The following is a 21242-nucleotide window of genomic DNA, read 5'->3' as shown; positions in this document are numbered from 1 at the left end:
AATGAAACCTTGTCCTTGTTCCTGTTTTCTGAGGACTGTAGCGTCTGTGTCCTGACTGACCTCCAGCAAACCTCTGCCACTGATACTAACAGCACATGGAAATATCTTTCTTACATTGGCTCTGCTCTGAAAAAAAAAAGAATCTGTATGCATCAGTATAAAAATTTTGTAAAGCTTGGAAGTGCACGTGTTTATTTTTCTAGCTGAATGAATTAACAAGGAGGTGCCTTCAAAGTCACGAGTGAGCTGTAAATTGTTCTGCCCTCCAATGCGGTTGGACACAGTCTTTATAGCTAAGATTGTGTAAGTCCTCATCTATGTTTTTAAGTACTTTCTATTCAATATGAAGTAATAGTGGAGAGAGGAGTGGGTGCCTTTTCAGGTGATCATTCCTGCAGATGATTAAAGCTACAAGACATTTTCAGGAGCAATGCCCTAACAGCCTCTGTGCTCTTGAATACGGAGCTACAAGGCTGAGGCCATCCAGGAATTAACTACATGGATGTGGGTGGGGGATTAGGATTAAATCTAAAGCTTTGACTATCTATTATGTTTCTATCAAAAGGAGATTTTGATTTGATTCACAGGTTCATTTCCCTGTGTTCTCCTCTGTGCTGTTTAATAACAGCAGTTCGCTGCTTTTAAATTCAGTGTGACATACAATTTCTTGCCCTTGTGGGAAAATTGCACTCACTCAATAAAACTCTAGGCAGTGAAAGAGTGAAGGATAAATATATTATCACCAAAGTAAATCAAGGAGTGAAAAGTTACAGTGTGTGGCAGTGTTGGATTCTTGAATTTTCCAAGTTTCTTCACAAATGCACGAGTGTGAGCTTGAGTTGTTCCTGAAGTTTTATGTTTTTTTGAAAGAGCATCTTTATGACTGCATCCTCAAAATCTGTGTGACACACGCACAGCGACTGAGGTCTCTTCTGGGTGTCTGCGTGTGTGTGAAGTAGGGCAGTAAAGTGGAGATGTCAAATTTCCAAAAGAAATGGGGAGGTCTTCTTCGGAAAACAGACTGAGAGAGGACTCAAAATGTGATGGGATGATGTGAAGATAGGACTGGGAGTCACATCAGAGATAGCGCAATGAAAAAAAAAGTATTCACGGGTAGACAGGATGAACTTTGAAATTTAAGCTGTATATCAAAAGCGGCGTCAAACTCTTTGAAGCGAAGCTGTGATGTACTGGCAAGTGATGACTGTGATATTGACAAACTGCTAAAACATGGATTACTCTCATGGAGTGCAGCTTCGATAGCTGAACTTCAGCGAGAAGTCTTTGAAACAACATCCTTCTTTCTATCAGACTCCAATGACTCGAAGCTGACTCTTGGTTCTCTTCCTTGTGTTTGCCTCCCGAGAAGAGCGCTCATGACAGTTTGCTGACACTTTAATTGAAAGCCTCAAGGCTTGAATACTAATCGAGAACAAATACACCAGCAGCAAACATATGGTTATATGAATATATATATATATATATATATATATATATATATATATATATATATATATATATATACATATTTATATGTATATATGTGTAAACACAAAGATGCACCTGAAAAGCAGCCATGTTATATATATATAACAGTGCTATACAAAGTGTTTTATTCAGAGCAGCAGCTGCAACAGTGACACCTTTTAAATAAATCTATAAACATCTTGTTAAATAAAAGCCTGGAGTTATTGGCACTTGCAGTTATTGTGAAACTGTACATTACAAACAGCTATTTGCATACACATTTAAATATGGTTTCGGTTTTTTTTGGACACCTTCAACCACAAGATGCATGTGCTTTATATGCACAGAAACATCCAGAGCTGAAAAATGAAGCCAAACCCTGCAGTTCCTGGAGTGACCACTTGAGGTCAAAAGCAAGTCAATCTCGAAAGACGCAGTCAAACTAAACAGCGTTATATTCCACCAACACCATTGGAAAGCACATTAACAGCCTGGTACAAACGATAATACTGTGGGTGGATTTAAAAATAAATAAATAAATAAAAAAAAAATAAATAAAAAAAAAAAAAAAAAAAAAAAAAATATATATATATATATATATATATATATATATATATATTTATATATTTTACATAACACGCATTTAGCTTTTGTTAAAGCTTAATCATGGATCCACACAAAGTGATTTGCTTGTCGTGCATCACTTTTAAACTGACAGTCGGTGGAGTCCAGGCTCTAATTGGCTTAAATGATAAGAAATAAAAATAGTAACATCACACAGAAAAACACAGGTTTTAACTATTGTCTTTTTTAAACCGTAGGAAAATGTATTTTTTATTGTAGATAGTGAAAAAAAGAATTTTTTTTGTTAGTTAATTAATTAATTTTTTTATGGAGGGTGGTTTTATCGATAGGAAGAGCTGTAAATAGCTGAAAATACAGTTAAAACTCCCAAATCTATGCCTTACTTATTCCAAAAGCTGCCCAGTGGATTGGAGTCCTTGGCAGGATGAATCTGGCCCCCAGGCCAAATTTGACACCACTGATCTAAAGAATACATCACAGCTGTACACTTACTGCAGTAATAATAGACATTTTCAATTGAGCAACCTAAAAAAATGATTAAATAAATACCACCAAATTTGTCTTTATGAAAGAGGCTACGTTTCTAAGCTGCACAGCGAGGTAAGGATGAAGTCGACTGAAAATTCAGCTTAATGGCACTGAAGATATCTCAAATGTGGTTGTTTTTTTTCCAGAGTCCTTTTGAACGAACAAAGAGTGAGTGACTCTAACCTGCCTGCCACCCCTCTGCCAGTTCTGTAACTCATCAAAAGACAAAAAAAGCTAAAAGCCCGGAAAAAAATCTCATTACGAAGACTATTTCCCTCATCTGTGTGGTTCAGTGAAGAAGCAGATTGCATTTCAGTACTTCATTAATAAATGAGTATGTGAACAATGGCAGAGTGATGGCTCCATTGTCTTCAAGCTGAACACTATAGGGCACTCTGAATGTTAGGAGCAAGATAGTCATTATGCTGCCGGTTCTCTTCAGCTCAAAAGTCAGCCGAAGCAAGTTTGCGAGGATACCTGTATCACACAATAACACTGTGCTCAAGTTTTACAGGCTTGTTGTTGCACTAGCACTCCACACTTTGTCAGGTCCATCTGTTTCCTGTTAGCCTTCATAAATGACATCAAATGGAAGTAATTAGATTTTATTTGTCCAAAATGTAAGAGCAGTCATCTGTGGGGAAAATCATGCAACATCCTGTGGACAGGCGCTCAGTTGTTGGATGAAATCTGACAGGTGGAAATCATCCGAGCAAAGATGAGACAATTGCGTGAGCACACGGGAAGGAAGAAAGGAAAGCGAGCGTTTGTTTCGGGTCGAAATACGAGGAAAAAAACCGCTAAAAGAGGAAGGAGGAGCTGAACCACGGAAGGAGGAGAACCTGAACAGAAAGCAGAGATGGATTAAGGGCATCCGGCAGTCTTGTGATGGAGGATTCTTCTTTTTTTTCGTGTGTCTTTGGACCATCGCTCTGCAAAATTATTTCAATCTGTTACCTTTTAATCATGGTTTTAAGCCACAGCTTTGAAGTAGAGTGTTTTAAGTGAATTGACACAGCCGCACCTGTTGAAAAATAAAAAAAGGGGGAAAAGAAGTTGCCTTATTAAAATCAGCCCCCTGGCCCTAAATTTCCATTCAGCTCATGAGATGAAATTTAAAAGGCATAAAGGCTCTATCACAAGAAAGCTCCTTCTTTAACTCCACATCTATATTTCTCAGTCGTGATGGTCTTGGATGAGAATGACATCTAGTTTCCATTTATTCAATCTGACAAACGATACAATAAAACGTAATAAACTCAGCTTAAACACGGCGGGTGGAGACGATGCAAAAGAAATAGCGAGCGAGGAAAAGTTTCCGCGAAATGAGATGTCCTTTTCCTGCGAATCTCCCCTCATTAAAGAAAGCACTTTCTGCCATTTCCCTCAGCATCTTTAAAATGTGTCTGATGCAGCGCTGCATTTAGATGTCATGGTACTCAGCTGAATGTCTTTTGCAAAATACAGTCCCACTCATGATTCCCTCAGAGGACTCTCCTCACTCTGCAGAGCAGAACTAATGGGCCCATTATACTCGATGTTCTCACCCTTGCGAACGGCGCCATGTGCCAAAAGTGACACCACATTTGGTGTTGTTTCAGCCGCTGTGTTGCAGTTTCAGAGTTGTGGCATCAACATCGTTCTTCATTCTCAAGCTTAAGAATGCTTCTTTAAAATGCAAGGTACATGATAATAACAATAATAACAATAATAATAATAAAGATGATAATAAAAGTGAAACTTATGTGAATGTTCAAGCTCTGTATTTACTCCTCTGCCTGCTGTCCTAGGTGTTTAGCTGCTTTTCTGTTCATTACATCACTTCCACTTTCCAACAGTCAACGCCCACATTGCTGTAGTCCAATCATCTTTCTCTCGCCTTCTTCAAACCAACAAGGAGGGGGTCCTGCCTTAATTCCTGTCACTGCCGTGATGGGCAGAGTTTAAAGGGACAAGAGTTTTTTGCGTCACTAAATCATATTCAGTTCCTTCTAATGATCTCTCTTCATTGAAATAATAACAATAAAATTAATAGTAATAATAACAATTTCACTAGCTGACTTTAACATGCACACTGGCACATCTGTAGGAAACATCACTGTGTTGCAGCTGTGTGCCAAAGAGTCAGAAGCACTGCTTCGTTGTAGTCAACAAAGTAAATGAACAAGAGAACAATCAGGAAAATGTGGAATTATTTTAATAGTAGCCGACTGAATGTGAAAAAGTAACTAACTAACTGAACCTCAATTACCCCAACCTGTCGCAGTAGATGGCCCCGCCCCTCCCTGAGCCTAGTTCTGCCGGAGGTTTCTTCCTGTTAAAAGGGAGTTTTTCCTTCCCACTGTCGCCAAAGTGCTTGTTCATAGGGGCTCATATGATTGTTGGGTTTTTTCTCTGTATGTGTTATTGTAGGGTCCACCTTACAATATAAAGCGCCTTGAGGCGACTGTTGTTGTAATGTTGTTGTGAACCTGTAAACTACAAAACTAACCATTAAAAACAACACTGCTGTCAGTGTGCCGGATGACAGATCATAGGCGCTGTCTGAGTCAAGTAGCCGCAAGTATGCATGCTAAGAGAAGTGGTATTTTCATATTAAGACCTAAATGCTTTGATTTGACTTCTCCACATGCGTATTTTGAGACTTCAAAGCATTTTCTTATCTTATCTTTTACAAGGAGAAACAGTGACTGTATCCTAACCTTTACACCCTCTGTTCATTAAGCCATTTATCTCACTTCAACATATTTCTTCCGTCTCTGAGTCACGCAACATATATCAACTTTAAAACAAACCCTTCTCGTTCTTCTCTTGTTAATAAACACAAAGCAGTGTTAATTCTCCACCTACACACTGCGCCGAGCTCTACTGCTACCATGTTAACGAGATACTTTTGATAATTAGCTTGAGATCTGTTTCTCAATCAGACAGACGCCGAGGGGCTAATTAATCACAGCACATTAGCCACCCTGTATGTTTATGTGGATCTATTTACCTTGCTTTATGGTGAGAGATGATGTGCTATCACCTGCCGTTTTTTAAGTAATGGGAAGCTGCTGGATTCTCCCAAGGTCAGAGATAATTATTTTTTATTAATGTCTTGAGAGGTATATTTTCATAATGCGGAAAAATTTGAATTCAGAAACACTGTTTGCGCAGACATCAGAAGAGACAGCGGGAATCGGGCTGATACCTGCTGTCAGTCAGATTTCTTATTTGCTGTGAATGATTGCAGAACACAAACAGGAATAAGTAGCAAGAGCAAGCCTACCTCTTCTAGAGTCTGACAAAAGGCACGTGTCATATGGCACATTAGAGCCAATGTAAAGTGGGGGACATATTTATGAAAGCTGAATGTGTAAGTGAATGTGTAGAGGGGAGGTTTTAAGGTTTTCTGAGCCTGTCTCAACTGCCAGCGCTCCTGATTGAGCCACATATGCGCTTTGCGGGTCACTGGTGAGACATTTGCTTGCCGCCCAAATAAAAGTCGCGAGGCTCCAGGGACCAGTGGAAGTGAAGGATTGACACATGAATAGTAAGTTAGGCCTCAAAAAAATATATGGGTGCCAGTGTCTGTGTGTGTGCAGGCAGCAGAAAATGAGGAATGACTGACAACCAGCTAACCTGTGTCAAATACCAGCGCTCAGCACTGCTTTTGCCCATTAACCTTGCAAAACCTGGCACTTTAGAAGCCTACTCAGAACATTGGGCCTGCAAAAAGTCACCTAAAAAAGCCACTTCATCTTAATAACCTGATGGACTATTGCACTATTCTCACATATTTTCTACCACTGACAGAGTGAATGTTTCAGAATGCAGTCCATTTTTACATCAACAAGAGAATTTTACTTTTAGCAGAGCAGAACAGTTTGAAACACCCACTGTACTTGTGAAAAAATTAAATCCTGCTTGACCGAAGCTAGTTTTTGTCATTAACACTGCTATGAATCTGTCTTTGCATATTCATTTTATAAACTGCTTAATGGTGTAGTTTTTCTAGTGAACCCTAATTTCAGTATTTAAGTATTTGTTTTTTGAATGAGTGATTTATTACTTTAACAGTTTTGTACGTTGTTGTGTTTTTTAAGTTACAGTAAACAGTTTTTAACATTGTTAACATTGGGGCGATCGTGGCTCAAGAGTTGGGAGTTCGCCAGTTCCGGCAGCCTCGCCTCTGTCAGTGCACCCCAGGGTGGCTGTGGTTACAATTAGCTTGCCATCACCAGTGTGTGTGAATGGGTGGATGACTGGATGTGTAAAGCGCTTTGGGGTCCTTAGGGACTAGTAAGGCGCTATACAAGTACAGGCCATTTACCATTGTGTTTTTAAGTTAAAGCAGTAAGCAGTTTTTAACTTTCAGTTTTTTTATGGGATTTCACTACTTTTGATAGTCACATAGAAGATAATTACTTTGATTTGTTTGAAAGTACTTGAAGAGTGAGTTACTCTTAAGTAAGATAAGCAACATACCTGGATTTTCACATCAGAACACACTGGCTAGGCTGCTAGCACAAACTAGCTGGCACATGCACATCACCCCATTCTTACTTCCCTTGACTGATTTCCATTAAGTAATTAAGAATTAATTTTAGAAACAACATATAAAGCCAAACATGACCACGCTCGTGCATAGTTAGCAGGGCTGTTCTAGCATCCAACAGTTTGACTATACCTACATTTTGTCACACAGGGATTGACATCAACCTCGTAACCCACTTCTCATGTGTGTGCTAATCTAACATAAAGTTACATAAAACACAGCCTCAGCATCTGAACTATAAACATAATTGACCCCCCCCCCCCCACACACACACACACACACATGCACACACACAATTAAAATTTTAGCAAACAGAACTTCCTCCACATGTCTTCTTAGGAAGCTATCGTTAATTAACGAACAACTGCAGACTGGCACTCACAGGCGTGTCTGTAGTGTGTATTTATTCAGGAGACTGCTGTGAGTCTGTGCTCATTAACATTATAGTTGTTAAAAGTAAAATCCCAAGTGGGGAAAATACTCCCACTTAATAATTGTGTTCAAATAGTAAATTAAGTAAAATATTGGTTGTTGAGTGGGTGTTCTCTGGAAAGATTAGTTGGGATTACATGAATACGCCTCGTAAACAGAATCGCAAATTTTAAACAAATAATACCTACTAGACAGACACAATACTAAAAAAGAAACACATGTAATTTTGTATCAAAGTTCATTTAATCAGTTGCGTTATATTCACGGGAATGTGTTTGTGTGTATGTGATTGCTGCAATAATTTGTCCAGTAGAAATTATTGCCTAAGAACATTCATTTGTCTCATCTTAAGTTAAGGATGAATAGTTTTAATACTGTCTTATTTTAATACTTTCTTGTCAATCTGAAATGTCACGAACTTTCCAGAGATGCCATTTAGTGCAAGGTTGCAGCATCCAGAGCAATACTTGTCATGTGGCAGTCTTAGCTAACTGAAAGGTATCTGTAAAGTCTCCAGGGCCCTTTGATTATCTCAAGTGACATATTACAATCCCAGAAAAGATTGGGGCGCTGTGTAAAACAGACTGCAATGATTTATAAAGCTCATAAATTCATATTTTGTTTAGGAAGACATATCAAATGTATAAAGGGACATTTCACTAGTTCCTTAAAAATACTAGCTGATTTTGAATTTGATGGCAGTAAGAGAGTGGTACTAAAAAGAAAAAGCTGGAGGTTATTTGGCAATAGATCAGTAACATGGTCAGGTATAAAAAGAGCGTCTTAGAGAAGCAGAGTTTCTCTGAAGACAGAGGTTCACCCATCTACAAAAAGGCATCTACAAATTGTGTAAAAATTTTCAAAACAAAATATTCGTCAATGGAAATTGCAAAGAACATCTCATCTACAGCACATAATATATCAATAAAGATTCAGAGAATTTGGAGAAATCGTTCTAATCTTTCTCCAAGGCATGAATCTGTGTATGTGCTCAGGAACACTTCCAGAAATCTGTGAACACAGTTCACCGTGCCATCCACATATTCAAGTTACAGTTCTACCATGCAAAGAAGAAGCCATTTGTGAATCTTCCAGAAATTTGCTATCTTCTCTTGGCCAAGCTCATTTAAGATGGAACGAGGCAATGTGGAAAAAATGTTTTGTGGGCAGAACAATCAAAATCAAAAAGGGAGAAGAGATGGACCATCCAGTTTTTTATAAGCACTCGGTTTAAAAACCTGCATCTCTGGTGGTATGGGGTGCATTGGTGCCTGTAATTAAACTGGCACAGCTGGAAAGGCACCATCAATGCTGAAAGATCTATATAAGTTTGCGTCATCAGCTGTCTTTTGCTTCATAATAAAAGACAGCTGATGCTAAACTGGTCTCCCTGCATTCCAGACTTTTCCATGATTGAAAACACTGGATACATCATGGAACAGAAAATATGACAAAGAAGATTCCGGACTGTTGACCAGATGGAATTAAATATGAGACCAGAACTAGGCAAGGTTTCTCTTCCAAAAGTCCAGCAGTTGGTCTCCATAGTTACCAGATGTTTACAGACTGTTGCTAAGGAGAGGGGAAGCTACACAGTAGTAAAGATGGCCCTGTCCACCATCAAAATGATAATAAGCAATTTTTTCCCCAAAAAGTCAAATTTCAAATTTTCAACCCTTCAAAATGTTCCTGTGTTCTACTGTGAATAAAATATGGGTTAATTTTTTTTTTATTATTATTTTTTAATCTTTGCATTCTGTTTTTATTTACATTTTACGCAGCATCCCAACTTTTATGGAAATGAGGTCGCATAATATACATCACAGGCCAATATTCCTTTATAGTGCATCTGAATCAGATCAGTCAGTAGCTCCTAATTTATGGCAAAGGAGCACAAAATGACATCATATTAAGTATACAGATGGAAATTAAAAGATGAATTTAAATTGACAAGTTTCAGTGCCAAACCATTCGGACTGGCAGTAACACCTACTTTGCTCTAGTGCTCAGTACCAGAGCCACCCAAGATTGTGTGCTCAGCTCCCTTCTGTTCAAACTAGACACCCATGACTGTCTTTTCAGACATGGAGATTGTGGAAAATTAAGGCCCTATTTGAGAGACGCAGACACAGAGCTGAGATGGAGCAAAAAAATATTTTTCTTTCAAAATATTTTTTTCTTTTAAAACACTCCAGTCCCCATGCGACCCTGAATGGTTATGGGGACAGTCATCACACAATTGCACCCTGCTAAAGAAAGCTCAGAACCTACTGTACCTAATACTATCACGTACATCACCAGCACCCATCTCCTGAGCATCGGTGAAAGCAGCGAGGTTACTAAAGGGCAGCCACAGCCTGTGCTGTCAGAAATAGGGAAGTAACGGCTTCTATACCGGCACATGTTGGAGCAGTTTCCTTCCTCAGGTTCGGAGAATACTAAACCTTTTGTAATGATTAAATTATGTATTATTTGTGTTGCATTGATGTGATGTCTGATTAACAACTTAAGCCTGAAGCATGTGGAAGATGTGTTTCCGGACAGGCTGACCCAACACCAGAGTTTACAGAGAACTACAACTAGCTTTATCTCGAGCTCAGTCTTTAAAACTAATCTGTAGTTTTGCATAACAGCCTGATGCAGTCTTTCTGATTTCCTTGGTACCCTAATAAGGTCTAGTTTTACCAAGCTGACATGTTCTCTTGGTACTTGTCACTTTTCCAGCACAGTTTCAACATCGCTCTATGCAGAGCTGTCACTGGAATGGAAAAATCCAAGTTGATGATTGAGGATGTGTAGGCACTTGTCAACTAATAAAATTATGTGTTGTGACAGAGTAGACAGAAGCATATGCTACAGACAAGGTTTATTTCCTGCACATTCTAACTCACTTCATGAATATAATATCAACTTAGTTATAAAGCAGAGAATGTATATTGAAGTGTTGCATTGATGTCTGGAGCATATAGCTGTCTGAATCAGGTACCTTTTTTATTCTCCTTGTTTCCTAAGGCAAAACGGCTCCATTTTGTCACACACAGCCATGCATAAAGCAATGAGTATCTATGCTGGTGCATTTCACTTGTCATGATATTCTGTCTCTGTGATTTTGAAGCTTCTGATCTGCTGTAGTGCCACAGTGATGGCTGATGTCAGTCTCAGCCAGCTTTTAGACAGACACAGCGCTGCCACAGTTCCTGTTGTTCCAGACCAGTGACTGTGGTGACTGCTGCATCCTGCTCGGCAGTCCGGGAGGATTACTGGTCAGGATTGGAGTGATGTTAAAGACAGGCGTGTACGGCAGCTTAGTCATATTTTGCTGCTGAATTAATCTCAACCATGAGGGGCTTCCCAGAAAATGTGTGTATCCCGATTTCCACATAAATGTTTGTGGTGTGTATACGTGTGTGTGTGTGTGTGTGTGTGTGTGAGAGAGAGACATTTTAACACCTTTCAAAAGTGTATAAATGTGCTCAAGCAGATGCCGATTTTACGATCTCGTTAATATATCTCTGCTCCTGCAATCGCCGATTCATCTGGCTGACTGTTGTCAGTCAGGCGTGGCGTGTCTGTGTCTTAGATCTATGGTAATTGAAACCTGGCTGGCCTAATTAATGAGCCTTAACCACTACCTGTGCACTGCCCTGCCACTCCACCCTAGCTGGAAGAAGGAAAGATTCACTTCAGCTAATTACTAGATAACTCTCTCTGGCCTGAATCTTGTCTGTGCATTTGGACACAACTTCTGTAAGAGTGTCTGCTGCACTGTGGGCTTGCTGGGGGTTGCTCAACGGTGCACCACGGGGAGGGAGATGAATGTGGGAAGTGGTGATAAGAGGCAATAGACAATGTAGAACTGACAGAGATAGCAGGACAAGAGAGGGCGGACTGCAAAAAAACGTCATGGCAATGCTACAGCTTTTGTTTATTAATATCGAAGTGCAAGATCTCTCTTTTACTCTCACTTATGCAATCCTGGAATACTCATGTGCTCTGCCTGCTCTGTGTGCACTTCCTGCTTGTGTGGCTATCAGTCTTTCGAGAGCCAGAGGACATACGCTGGTCAGCCAGCTACCCTCCCCACTGTCTAATCATTTTCTCTCTTTCTCCCTGTAGGGTGGCCATTACAGTGAGCCCCTCAGGCCATGCTCCAGCACATGCACACACACATACGCACACACTCACAATAGCCAATAATGAAAAAAAAAAAAGTGTTAGTAAGCACACAAATCACACGCGCCCCCCTCTCCGTCCAACCATTCGTCCAGCTCAGCTTGAGGGTCTCTGTGAGTGGGCTTCAGCCCCGCACAACAGCCCCATGCTAGTGCCCTGGCCACATTAGCAGCCTGGCAGGAGATTGACTGTTTGGGCTCGCCAACAGCCTCCAGCTAACGTCCTCCCACAAGAGCTGGCACCCTTTGGATGAGCTGGAATGGCCACAAAGTGGGAAGAATCTAATCCGGTTTGACTCGTCTTTTTTTCTTACCCTCCCGTCCCCACTCTTCTCTGCCACCATGGGGCTTATTTGGGCTACTTTCCACTCTAAATAAATATGAAAGATGAGTATGTGATGTATGTTCACTGGGAATTATTGGATTTAATAGTTGCAGGCAGCAAAGAGCTGGGATAACTCTTAAAAAAAAAGGCTGTGATGCAGCAGTTATAGTGAAGCCAATTTAAGCCCCTTCACATTGATGTCACATGACAGCTTTATATGTTTATATCCGTAGTGTAAGTATATCCCGCGGCTATGCTTCCCTGTGCGGATTAACACCTGAGTCATTGGCGACCGCCTCCATTTGGTCTGAGTTAGCGTGCTCTGTTGCTATGATCCTCGTCGAGTTGACAACCTGGTTGAAATGTATGATACCTGCATAAGGAACTGGAGCATCTTTATCCAGGGCCACCAGGGGAGGATCCAGCAGAACGATGTCAGTGTTTTCAGTGATCACCCCATGGTATGATGTCTCAATCCAAGGCTTGTGTTTATTCACTGTGGAGACAGAAAGAAAACATATGTAAACTAAAAAGTCTATGCTTAACAAAACAAAACGTGGCCTCAGACAAGTTCAGCTTGAAACACGAGAAAATTAACATGCTGCTGCAAATAGCCGTGCAAATTTTACTGGCAAAGCTCCTGCAGCCTCCTTTTCTATGAGACCTTTTCATTTTGGCTAATCTCCCCTGCTACTTCTGTTCTTTCTTTTGTTCTTTTCTTCCTTCAAACATTCCCCGCAGGTTTCAAAGCATAGTGACAAAACTCGACCAAAGACCACCACTGCGCTGCCAACACAAAACTGTGGTCTGAGTCAAAACACAGGGTCTTATTAACGGTCATAACTGAATAAAAGCCTTTTGGATTGTGCGCAGCATTGTGCCAATCCACTTGCGATTTGCTTACTATTCTAAAGTCCAAAGAAGAAGAAGAAGAAGACAAAGAGCCAAAAGAAAACAGTGGCTCATATAAATCGTTCTTGCTGCCTTTTAGCCAGGCCATAAAAAACAAACAAACGAAAAACACAGCACTTTGTCTGCTTTCGAAATGTCAAGTTTTTGTATGTGGATTGAAATTGACGATGAAAAGCTTTAATTTGAGGTCCCCTGAGAAGCGGTGCTTAAAAAACAGAATATTTTATTTAATGGTGAATAAAGTGCATAAACAATAATTACTTTTCATTCAGTGAAAGGAAAACCAAAGAACGCATGCTCTTTCTAAGTCCTAATCAAGCAATCATTGTTATAGAGCACTTCAGTTATGCACTGAATGCCAGTAAAAGCCACTTGACAATGCTAAAAAGTGGAGTTTCCAAACAAGACAAGTAAATGCACCCAGACATCATGCTCTTTTAATGTGAGTACACAAAGAACACTTTGTTGTCGTTATGAAACAAATGCATCTTCAATTACATTTTCATTTAATCACTTCCATACAATTTAATTATCTGCTTTCACTGCACTTAAAATCAAATTAACACAGTCTAAAACAGTGATTCCCAACCAGGAGTACTCGGAGCCCGGGGGACACTTCTACAGCTGCCTGGGTGCTTGTGGTAAGATTGTATGAAACTCAACTAATGTGAATTTGATGTGTTTGTGTGGGGGTGAAAAATCACCATCGAAATAGGATCAAAGTTGAAACAGTCGTGATCAGAAGTTATAATCATGCTAATCTGTAAGCTATCAGATGGAGCAGATCTTCAACCCACCGGAGTCAATTATCAGTTAGCTTGTTAACATCAAAAATGTTAGTTAAATATTATTATTATTATTAGTATCATCATGATAAATGGTTGGTATAATTATATACAAGTGGTGGATATGACAGTGCTATTAGCTAAAAGTGACTGCCACAAAAGTCAAAATTGCTAGCTTAAATGGTTTGAACAGTCAAGGGAACAGGTAAGAGGAAAAGGGGAAATAGTTTTGTAAATGTAATAATGGTTCAATTAGCTAAAAGTAACCAAAATAAGGAAATTATGAAAACTGAAAAATAGACTGATGAAAAATGGTTCAAATTACTAGCTAAACATAATAGCGTCATAATGGAACTTGCCAATAGCAATAGCTGAAATAGCTACATATAATCCATGTAAATTAAGTGTTGAAAGAGCAAGTTTCTATCACTTCAGTACTTAACTTGATATTTAGGAACAAGTATTGAAATTATATTTTCACTTAATGTGAGTAGCAGAAAAAAAGGTAATGAGACTGGGGAAATGCATGTTAGCACCACAGGGATGCATATTCATGAATGTCAACCCGCAAAGCATGGCTAACAGCGCTGATACAATCAGTCTCATTTACAGGGAGACAGAGATGGGAACACGTTAGTGTATTTGGGCGTGATGAACATGCATGAGGTTGTGACAACAGTTAGGGGTAAAACTTTTTTTTTTCACAGGATTTCATCTTTAAATGTCAAACTGTGTCATGTTGGGAATGAAAATCTTGCTGTTGATGATGCACAGGAATATCAAGTAGAAGCATTATTTGAATGTGTTATCACGGTGCCTCCCAGACATACTAAAAAAAAACACTCTTGAGAGGCTTTTTTTTCCCCAAAGCAATCTGTTGTTGGACTGTTACAGAACAATTAGCACTCTGTTGCAGAAATAAACCAGACAAAATCAACTGCTTTAGCAGGGCCCCATGCAGGCAAATCAAAAAATAAGTAATCTGTAAAAGATGACAAGAAAAAAGCTAAAATTATTCTCCAACTTGGTACGAGTGCGCAACCCCAATAAATGTGTAATACAGGGCATAATACTGTTTGAGTACAATGCATGACAGCTAATGAGGGGTCTAGAGAATAGAAGGGGCTTGTCATCGGCTTCATATTCAGTCTTCTCACAGTTTAGATGCCCTATTGATCTTTTAATCCTTCCTTCTCGGTTTCTGCCACTCACCATGACTACTTAGCAGTGTCACGCTGACCCAAAGGTTCTGTTCAGCATTATCAAAATTTTACCCTGTGAAAGCATTCCAACCTGGCCTCACTCCCAGCTCGTCACATAATGTTGCTTGTGATAATTTTTCGACTTGGGTAGTCTGTGCAGACCTTCCTGTGTCATCCTAGCTGATGTCGTGACCGCTATGATAGAAATGAGCATGATTAAGCACAACCATCATTTTTTCCTAAACTGATGCACGTAGCTCTGTTGTTTTAATTGGACATACCAATAGCCCATCCACATGCCTTCCAATCCATCCATACGTACATCCTCTTCTGCTTATCCATTTGCTCCCAACTAGGCTCCTGTAAGTTTTTGTACATCATCATCCTTCAAGCAACTGTAGTAAAGTTGTATCAGGTGCATTAAATGTGTACTGTAACCAAGTCTTAGCTTGTTAGAATTAAGAAAATGCCTTTTCAAAAACTTTAAAACAATACGTTTTTCTATTCATAAACTGCAGTATACAGTGATTATCGGTGTGAACATTGCAAATTAGTTTATTAATATCACACTGCTGGTGTCCTTTGTCATATCAAGCATGTGCAAAGTGGACTGTTTTTCCAGTCGGTGTGCCCAAGCTGCATTGGCATTGAGGGTTAAATCCATCTTAAAGTCTCACTGCTCTCAGTGTGTGGGATGGAATCGTTTTTCAGCAGAAGTAATGAGACCATTAAAAGAGACTCCACCTCCACTAATCGCCACAGTATCTCAATGGGAGTACCACCTACGCGTTAACCCCCAATGACAGCTCATGTATTCATTGCTAAGAAATATGATGCTGGCACCACTTTAGCAGAGCGGGGTCCATGTACTGACAACTTGAGACAAGACCCTGAGTCAGTGCCACAAAATGTATGATATGTTTCTTTATCCTTAGAAATAATGCAGGACATCAGAAGTCGAGAAGCGGTAGAAGGGAGGGCGTGCAGGTGGGGGGAGAATTGAATGAGCCGGACGATCAGTCCCAGAGATTCCCAGAGGAAACATTGCAGCCGATTAACACAATCGAACCCACGGCTGCAAGCACTAATGCCTTGAAACCAAGTGATTAGCCACATACTCATCAATGGTGTTTTGTATCAAAACTACACACGGTTAATCCGCTAATCAATCTGAAATGAACATGAATCTCAGCCAAAGTTGTCTGCAGTTTCCCCTCTGCAGGTAGAAAGAGAACAGTTGTTCTCTTCACTAAAAGGCTTCGAGCTTTTATGTACTAACGACACACCAGTGAGATTGCTCTTTTCGACATCTGATTGAACTGTGTGGTGCTGTGAGGCCTTCAGGCTTCAGACAGACTATAATAAGATGTGTGCTTAAAAAAGGACCAAACAAACATGCCCACGCGTGAAAAAAACTGCACTTTGAGTGACCCCAATTTTTAAAAGCAAACAACTTGAATGGCTACTAAAAGCACTCAGTAAATGGCATGTGATAACCTGTGTTTGTGAATGGAGGAAGGTCAATTTGCCAGCATCTCGTGAGACCTGGTGGCTGTTTGGCTGAAGAAATTGACTGAGATGCAAGAGACGTGTTACACCTAACGACAGAGCCAAAATTATTTTCTGTTTCATGTGTTAACAAGCAGAGCACACTGCTCATGTGTGATTATCATGTTTTTCCAACCAGACCTAAGCTGGTATTCAAATATCATGACCTTTCACAACCATGACACACATCGAAGCAAGTGGGTGAATTCTGTTAATGGAGAAAAAACTCTAGATCAGCCACTATAACCAAAAGGATTCATTTAAGTGAATATATGATAAGACAATTGAAAAGCATTTTTAACAAGGCAACTGTCATATCCATCCAATATGTCTTTTCTGGCACATTAAAGAAAGCGATGGAAGTGACTGTGGAAATGAGATCTAGTCACATTTTTGCACACTTGAGAAAAAAATCTCAAGGTACATTAGCCCGCTCATGTTCATTTTATAATTTGAATTAAATATTTACAAAATACACAATACCAAATGTTATTTTTCTTCTTACTTTTACATTTGGAAATGACAGCCAGTAGTACCATGTGCTCTCCTGTCACCAAGTATGCAAAACCTAAAGACAGCAGTGACCTCAGGGGACAGTTAATCTTTCTTTTAAAATATGAATATATCGGATGGGTTATTTTTTCTGCATTTTCTTTATATGGTGATGTGATATGTATATAAAGCGAAATGGGAGATGGGTTGCAAAGTGGCTTGCCAATGCACAGCAACAGTTGCCATGCTAAAGCAGCTTAAATACCAAACACGCACTGAGATTTGCCAGTTGCATGTGTAATGCGGTAGCTGGTGCGGCCCTGCTCTGAGAGCAGTAAAATATGCAGGGGTTGTGGCTTTGTGGTCAGCAGGAGCTAATGCAGCAGGAACCATTTTTCTTTTTTAGTTGTTTTAATGAAACCCATTACTGCCTTCAGCTCTTCAATATTGTCTGCTTTTTACTGGGTTTGTTGCCACTAAATTAATCAAATGTATTACTCGAACATTTCCATAATTACCACTTTCTTGTAATATTGTCTTTCATTGTCTTTTCACAAATGAGTGAAGTGAAAGGCCACTGAATCATTTCTGTACTTCAAATTAATCTCAGGGTTTAGGCGATCCAGTTGTCAAACTTGTACGGGCTAATATAATCAGGTTGTGTGACAGCTGAAAGGTGAATGCTGGAGCTCATGTGCCCTTTACTGCTGGCTGCAGGTCAGGGGGACTATCTGCCTCTGTCGTTTCACTGCCAATTAAGCTGAGTGTCGTGGATTTGACTTGAGGCTCTGGGCATGGCAGGGGCGCTATAATGGCTGATTAATCTCTGACCAAGCAACGGTGTGCCACCGTAACTGTGCTGGCAGGTGCCACCCCTTAACAGGCGGGTGCTGCAATCTGAACAGCCTCTCGGGGGGACAGGGGAGGAAGAGAAACCGTTGTAATTAAAAAGAAATTTGTATGAAATTAAACTCTGATTGATAAGGTCAACAAAAGGGGGCCATGATGAATACATCAACATAATGAAAAGCAAACGTAGCACAGACAGTTAGCCATTACTGTGACCAACAGGCAATTACAGCTACAGTGCAAGCGGGGAGCTCATGCCAGCTCGGAGAGGCTCAGAGATGTCCGTCAGCGGGTTGCTGCAAATTATCAAGAAACATCCCAGCTCTGCCATTGTCAAGGGGTGTTTCTCAGTGCACTTTTTCCCCCTTTACCCACTACCACTTCATCAATGCAGTGATCCATGGCTTCCTTGAACCTTGGAGATCTTTGCAAACTTTAATCTTCTTTGCACTCAGTGTGCTGGCTTTGTGCTTCACAGAGCAAGATGACAGGACTGATCTGCAGGGGGGAAGACTTTATTACATTGCACTGAGTACTCGCTCAGTGATTTTGAATTAAGATCAGTTAGACTATATGGGTAATACAGGTAGTTTGCAAGCTGAGAAAATGTGTATTATATAGCGTAAGTTCATTTAAAAAAACCCTTTGTGGGTGTTTTAGAAGTGCAGTGTTTTTTTAGTTTAGTACCTCCCTGCCTACTAAATGCCCACATCTTTGTAAATTCACACCCACAGGTTGTAATGCAGATGTCTGCAAGAAATCCAAAGTCACACTCACATGACGACTACACTGTAAAAAATATATACTACGATATCGTCTTTTGTTCCCCTAAAAAAGTACACTATTATTCTTCTTTCACTAAGCAGGATCTTGAAATACGTGAGGAGTTAATGTAACCTTTTATTTCCCTCATGCCAGCATTCAACACAATTAGACTGCCTAGTAGAAATGAAATGCAAAGGTCTTGGTGTAACTTGCGAGGCTACCCTGATGTGCATTTGTAAGGCTCTGATTAGTCTTTCGAGAAAGAAAAAAATACTGTGAACTGCCTTTGTCAAAATGTTGGGTCGAGCCTCCCCCACTGTAAAAATGTCTTTAGTGTATTTTATTGAATAAAACAAAGGAAAAGGAACATAACCAGTTTATGAAGAATTGGTTTCTGCTTCTATTGAACATCATTGTTGGATTATTTAATTTGAATCAATGGATGTAATGGTGTAATGATTAAGAAACTTGACAGTAATCTGTAAACAGGATCTTGAAAAAATTTTTTTTTACATCTGCTACTTATTACCAAAGAAAGTACAAATTAAGCATTTATTTTCTATATGGCACAATAGACTTCTATGTCTCATATACTCATGAATGTGGCCCTTTTTTGTATAGTGGGTAACACTCAGATAAACACTTGGATGTGATATGACCCATGACTACGGGTATAATTTCAAATGACATTGTTATTATATTTTTCTATAAATACTCAAAGGTAGGCAGTTGAATAAGGAGGTAATAATTGAGGTTTAACGGTAAATAAATAAATAATTATAGTCAGTAAATTTAAGGAGTGTGCAAGTAATTTTAAGCAATGCGTGAGTAAATTTATATTCATGTACGTAAAAGTACCGTGTACTTACAATGTAAGACAGGAAATATTGCTTTTTTTCCTGCAAAATTACCATCAAGCACCACTCACTTACAATCAATTTAAAGTCCTAGGGTATTTGATGATTCTAAATTGACCATAGATGTGAATGTGTGTGTGAATAGTTGTCTGTCTCTCTGTAAGAGACCTGCAGATCTGTCTATGGTGTAACCTGCATGTTGCACCATGGCGACTCGTCCTTGTATCGGATATATCGGATAAGAAAATGGATGGATGGACTGTATTAAAAAGCATTACTAGGATTTTTTAAATTCAGTTTATTCTCTATATGGGGGAGAAAGGCTTTTTTTTTATTGTTTTGCTTTTTCTCCTTGAGTAGAATGCAAGCAAGTTCCAAGTTCATTAGTCAGTCAGAGCATACAGCAAAAGAAAATGTGTTCCTGCCAAAACACCTGGGTCACATTGAGGCTGTCTCTCTGCAGTCCCTTTCAGACAGTGACACCCTGACCTGCGCTGTGCCTGGTACAGAGCTCCTTCTGCTGTCCTCTCATCTTAGAACAGTGTCTGGAGGACACAATGGAAGCTAAACTCCACAGTTTCATACAATAGAAAAATAAAATCCCTACACATAGACCTTGTGTGTCCTTTGGGTTGTAATTGAAAATCATGACACGGCCAGAAAATAATTCACCTGTTGCCCCCTCTTTGGCCTTTTGTGGCTGTTCTGTTTGGATTTAGTTCCTTGAGATTATGAGCTGTTTGCAGCCCTGGGCTGAGCGAGATAAAGCGGGATCACACTGTGGTTTTTTTTTTTTTTTTTAGTTTTGTTGAGAGTAGAATAACCCAGTCATTCAGAGTCTGCTCTGCATTGCCCCTAGGTGCGTTTGTGTGTACATGTGTAGGTGTAAAAAGCAGTATATAGGCCTGTGCATGTTTGTGTGCCTGCTGCTTCTGTGGTCCTGGCAAGTTGTGCATTCTGGGCATGATCCAAGCGCCTGGTGTCTGGTACGTGAGTGTGTGCATGTGTGTGTGTTGGTTATTGCTTGGGAGGGCAGTAGGGGAGGTTCAGTGGCATGCTGGAGAGCACAACGGTGTTGCAGCAGGTACCTACAGCCTTTGAGCCTAACAAATCCAAAGCAGCAAGTTCACACAACGCTGTGTGAAAACACCCAGCAGGCTTTTGACCATGGTAAAAAAAGAAGAAACAACAAACAATATAACAACAATCAAGCTCAAAGGTTCATATACAAAAAGAAAAACTCATAAAGGAGCGCTGATAGTTCTGCTCTACACAAGATAAAAAAAACACAGAGAGGTAAGTGCTGCCACACGTATCAAAGTCCGCCTTTATTTCCACCTCAGTGAGCAATGGCATTTTTCTTTTGACATTTGTCTGCCATCCTCCCCTCAACATTGTCCCTGCAGCAAAATGATAGAGCCAAGACAAAGGTCAGGCTTTTATCATAAGCTTGTTTTCCATCCACCTTGGCTGAAGTGCAAAATCCCCCTCTGGAGTCTAAATGCAAGACCAAAAAAGAGCCTCAGGAAGGAGAAGAGAGAGGCGGAAATGCACAATACAAATTGTTGAAGTTTGTCTCTGTGTCGTAAGTCACCGTTCTCCCGTATCGCCGTGTGCGCTGCTCTGTTTTTAGGTGGGGACTTATTAACCCGCAGAAAAAAGGCTCACTGAACAGTTACTCTGCTGCTGTGTAACACCCCCATGTCTGTGACTGCCCCTGAGGAAGTGTGAGAAAAACAAAGAGAGAGATGAAGGAGTGTTATGCATTAAGGTACACGGAGGA

General features: G+C 40.0%; 1 protein-coding gene across 1 annotated transcript in view; it reads right to left on the bottom strand.

The window, feature by feature from the left end:
• Nucleotides 1–21242, bottom strand: part of LOC146504470 (calsyntenin-2-like) — a 325046-nt gene that overhangs the window by 202139 nt on the left and 101665 nt on the right. Inside the window, exon 2 of the mRNA XM_085131085.1 lies at nucleotides 12423–12545. Coding sequence (XP_084987211.1) covers nucleotides 12423–12545 — 123 coding nt within the window. The remainder of the gene's footprint in view (nucleotides 1–12422; nucleotides 12546–21242) is intronic.

The sequence above is a fragment of the Neolamprologus multifasciatus genome, chromosome 14 (assembly GCF_963576455.1).
Source record: "Neolamprologus multifasciatus chromosome 14, fNeoMul1.2, whole genome shotgun sequence".
NCBI lineage: Eukaryota > Metazoa > Chordata > Actinopteri > Cichliformes > Cichlidae > Neolamprologus > Neolamprologus multifasciatus.
This window is presented reverse-complemented; position numbering and strand designations above follow the sequence as displayed.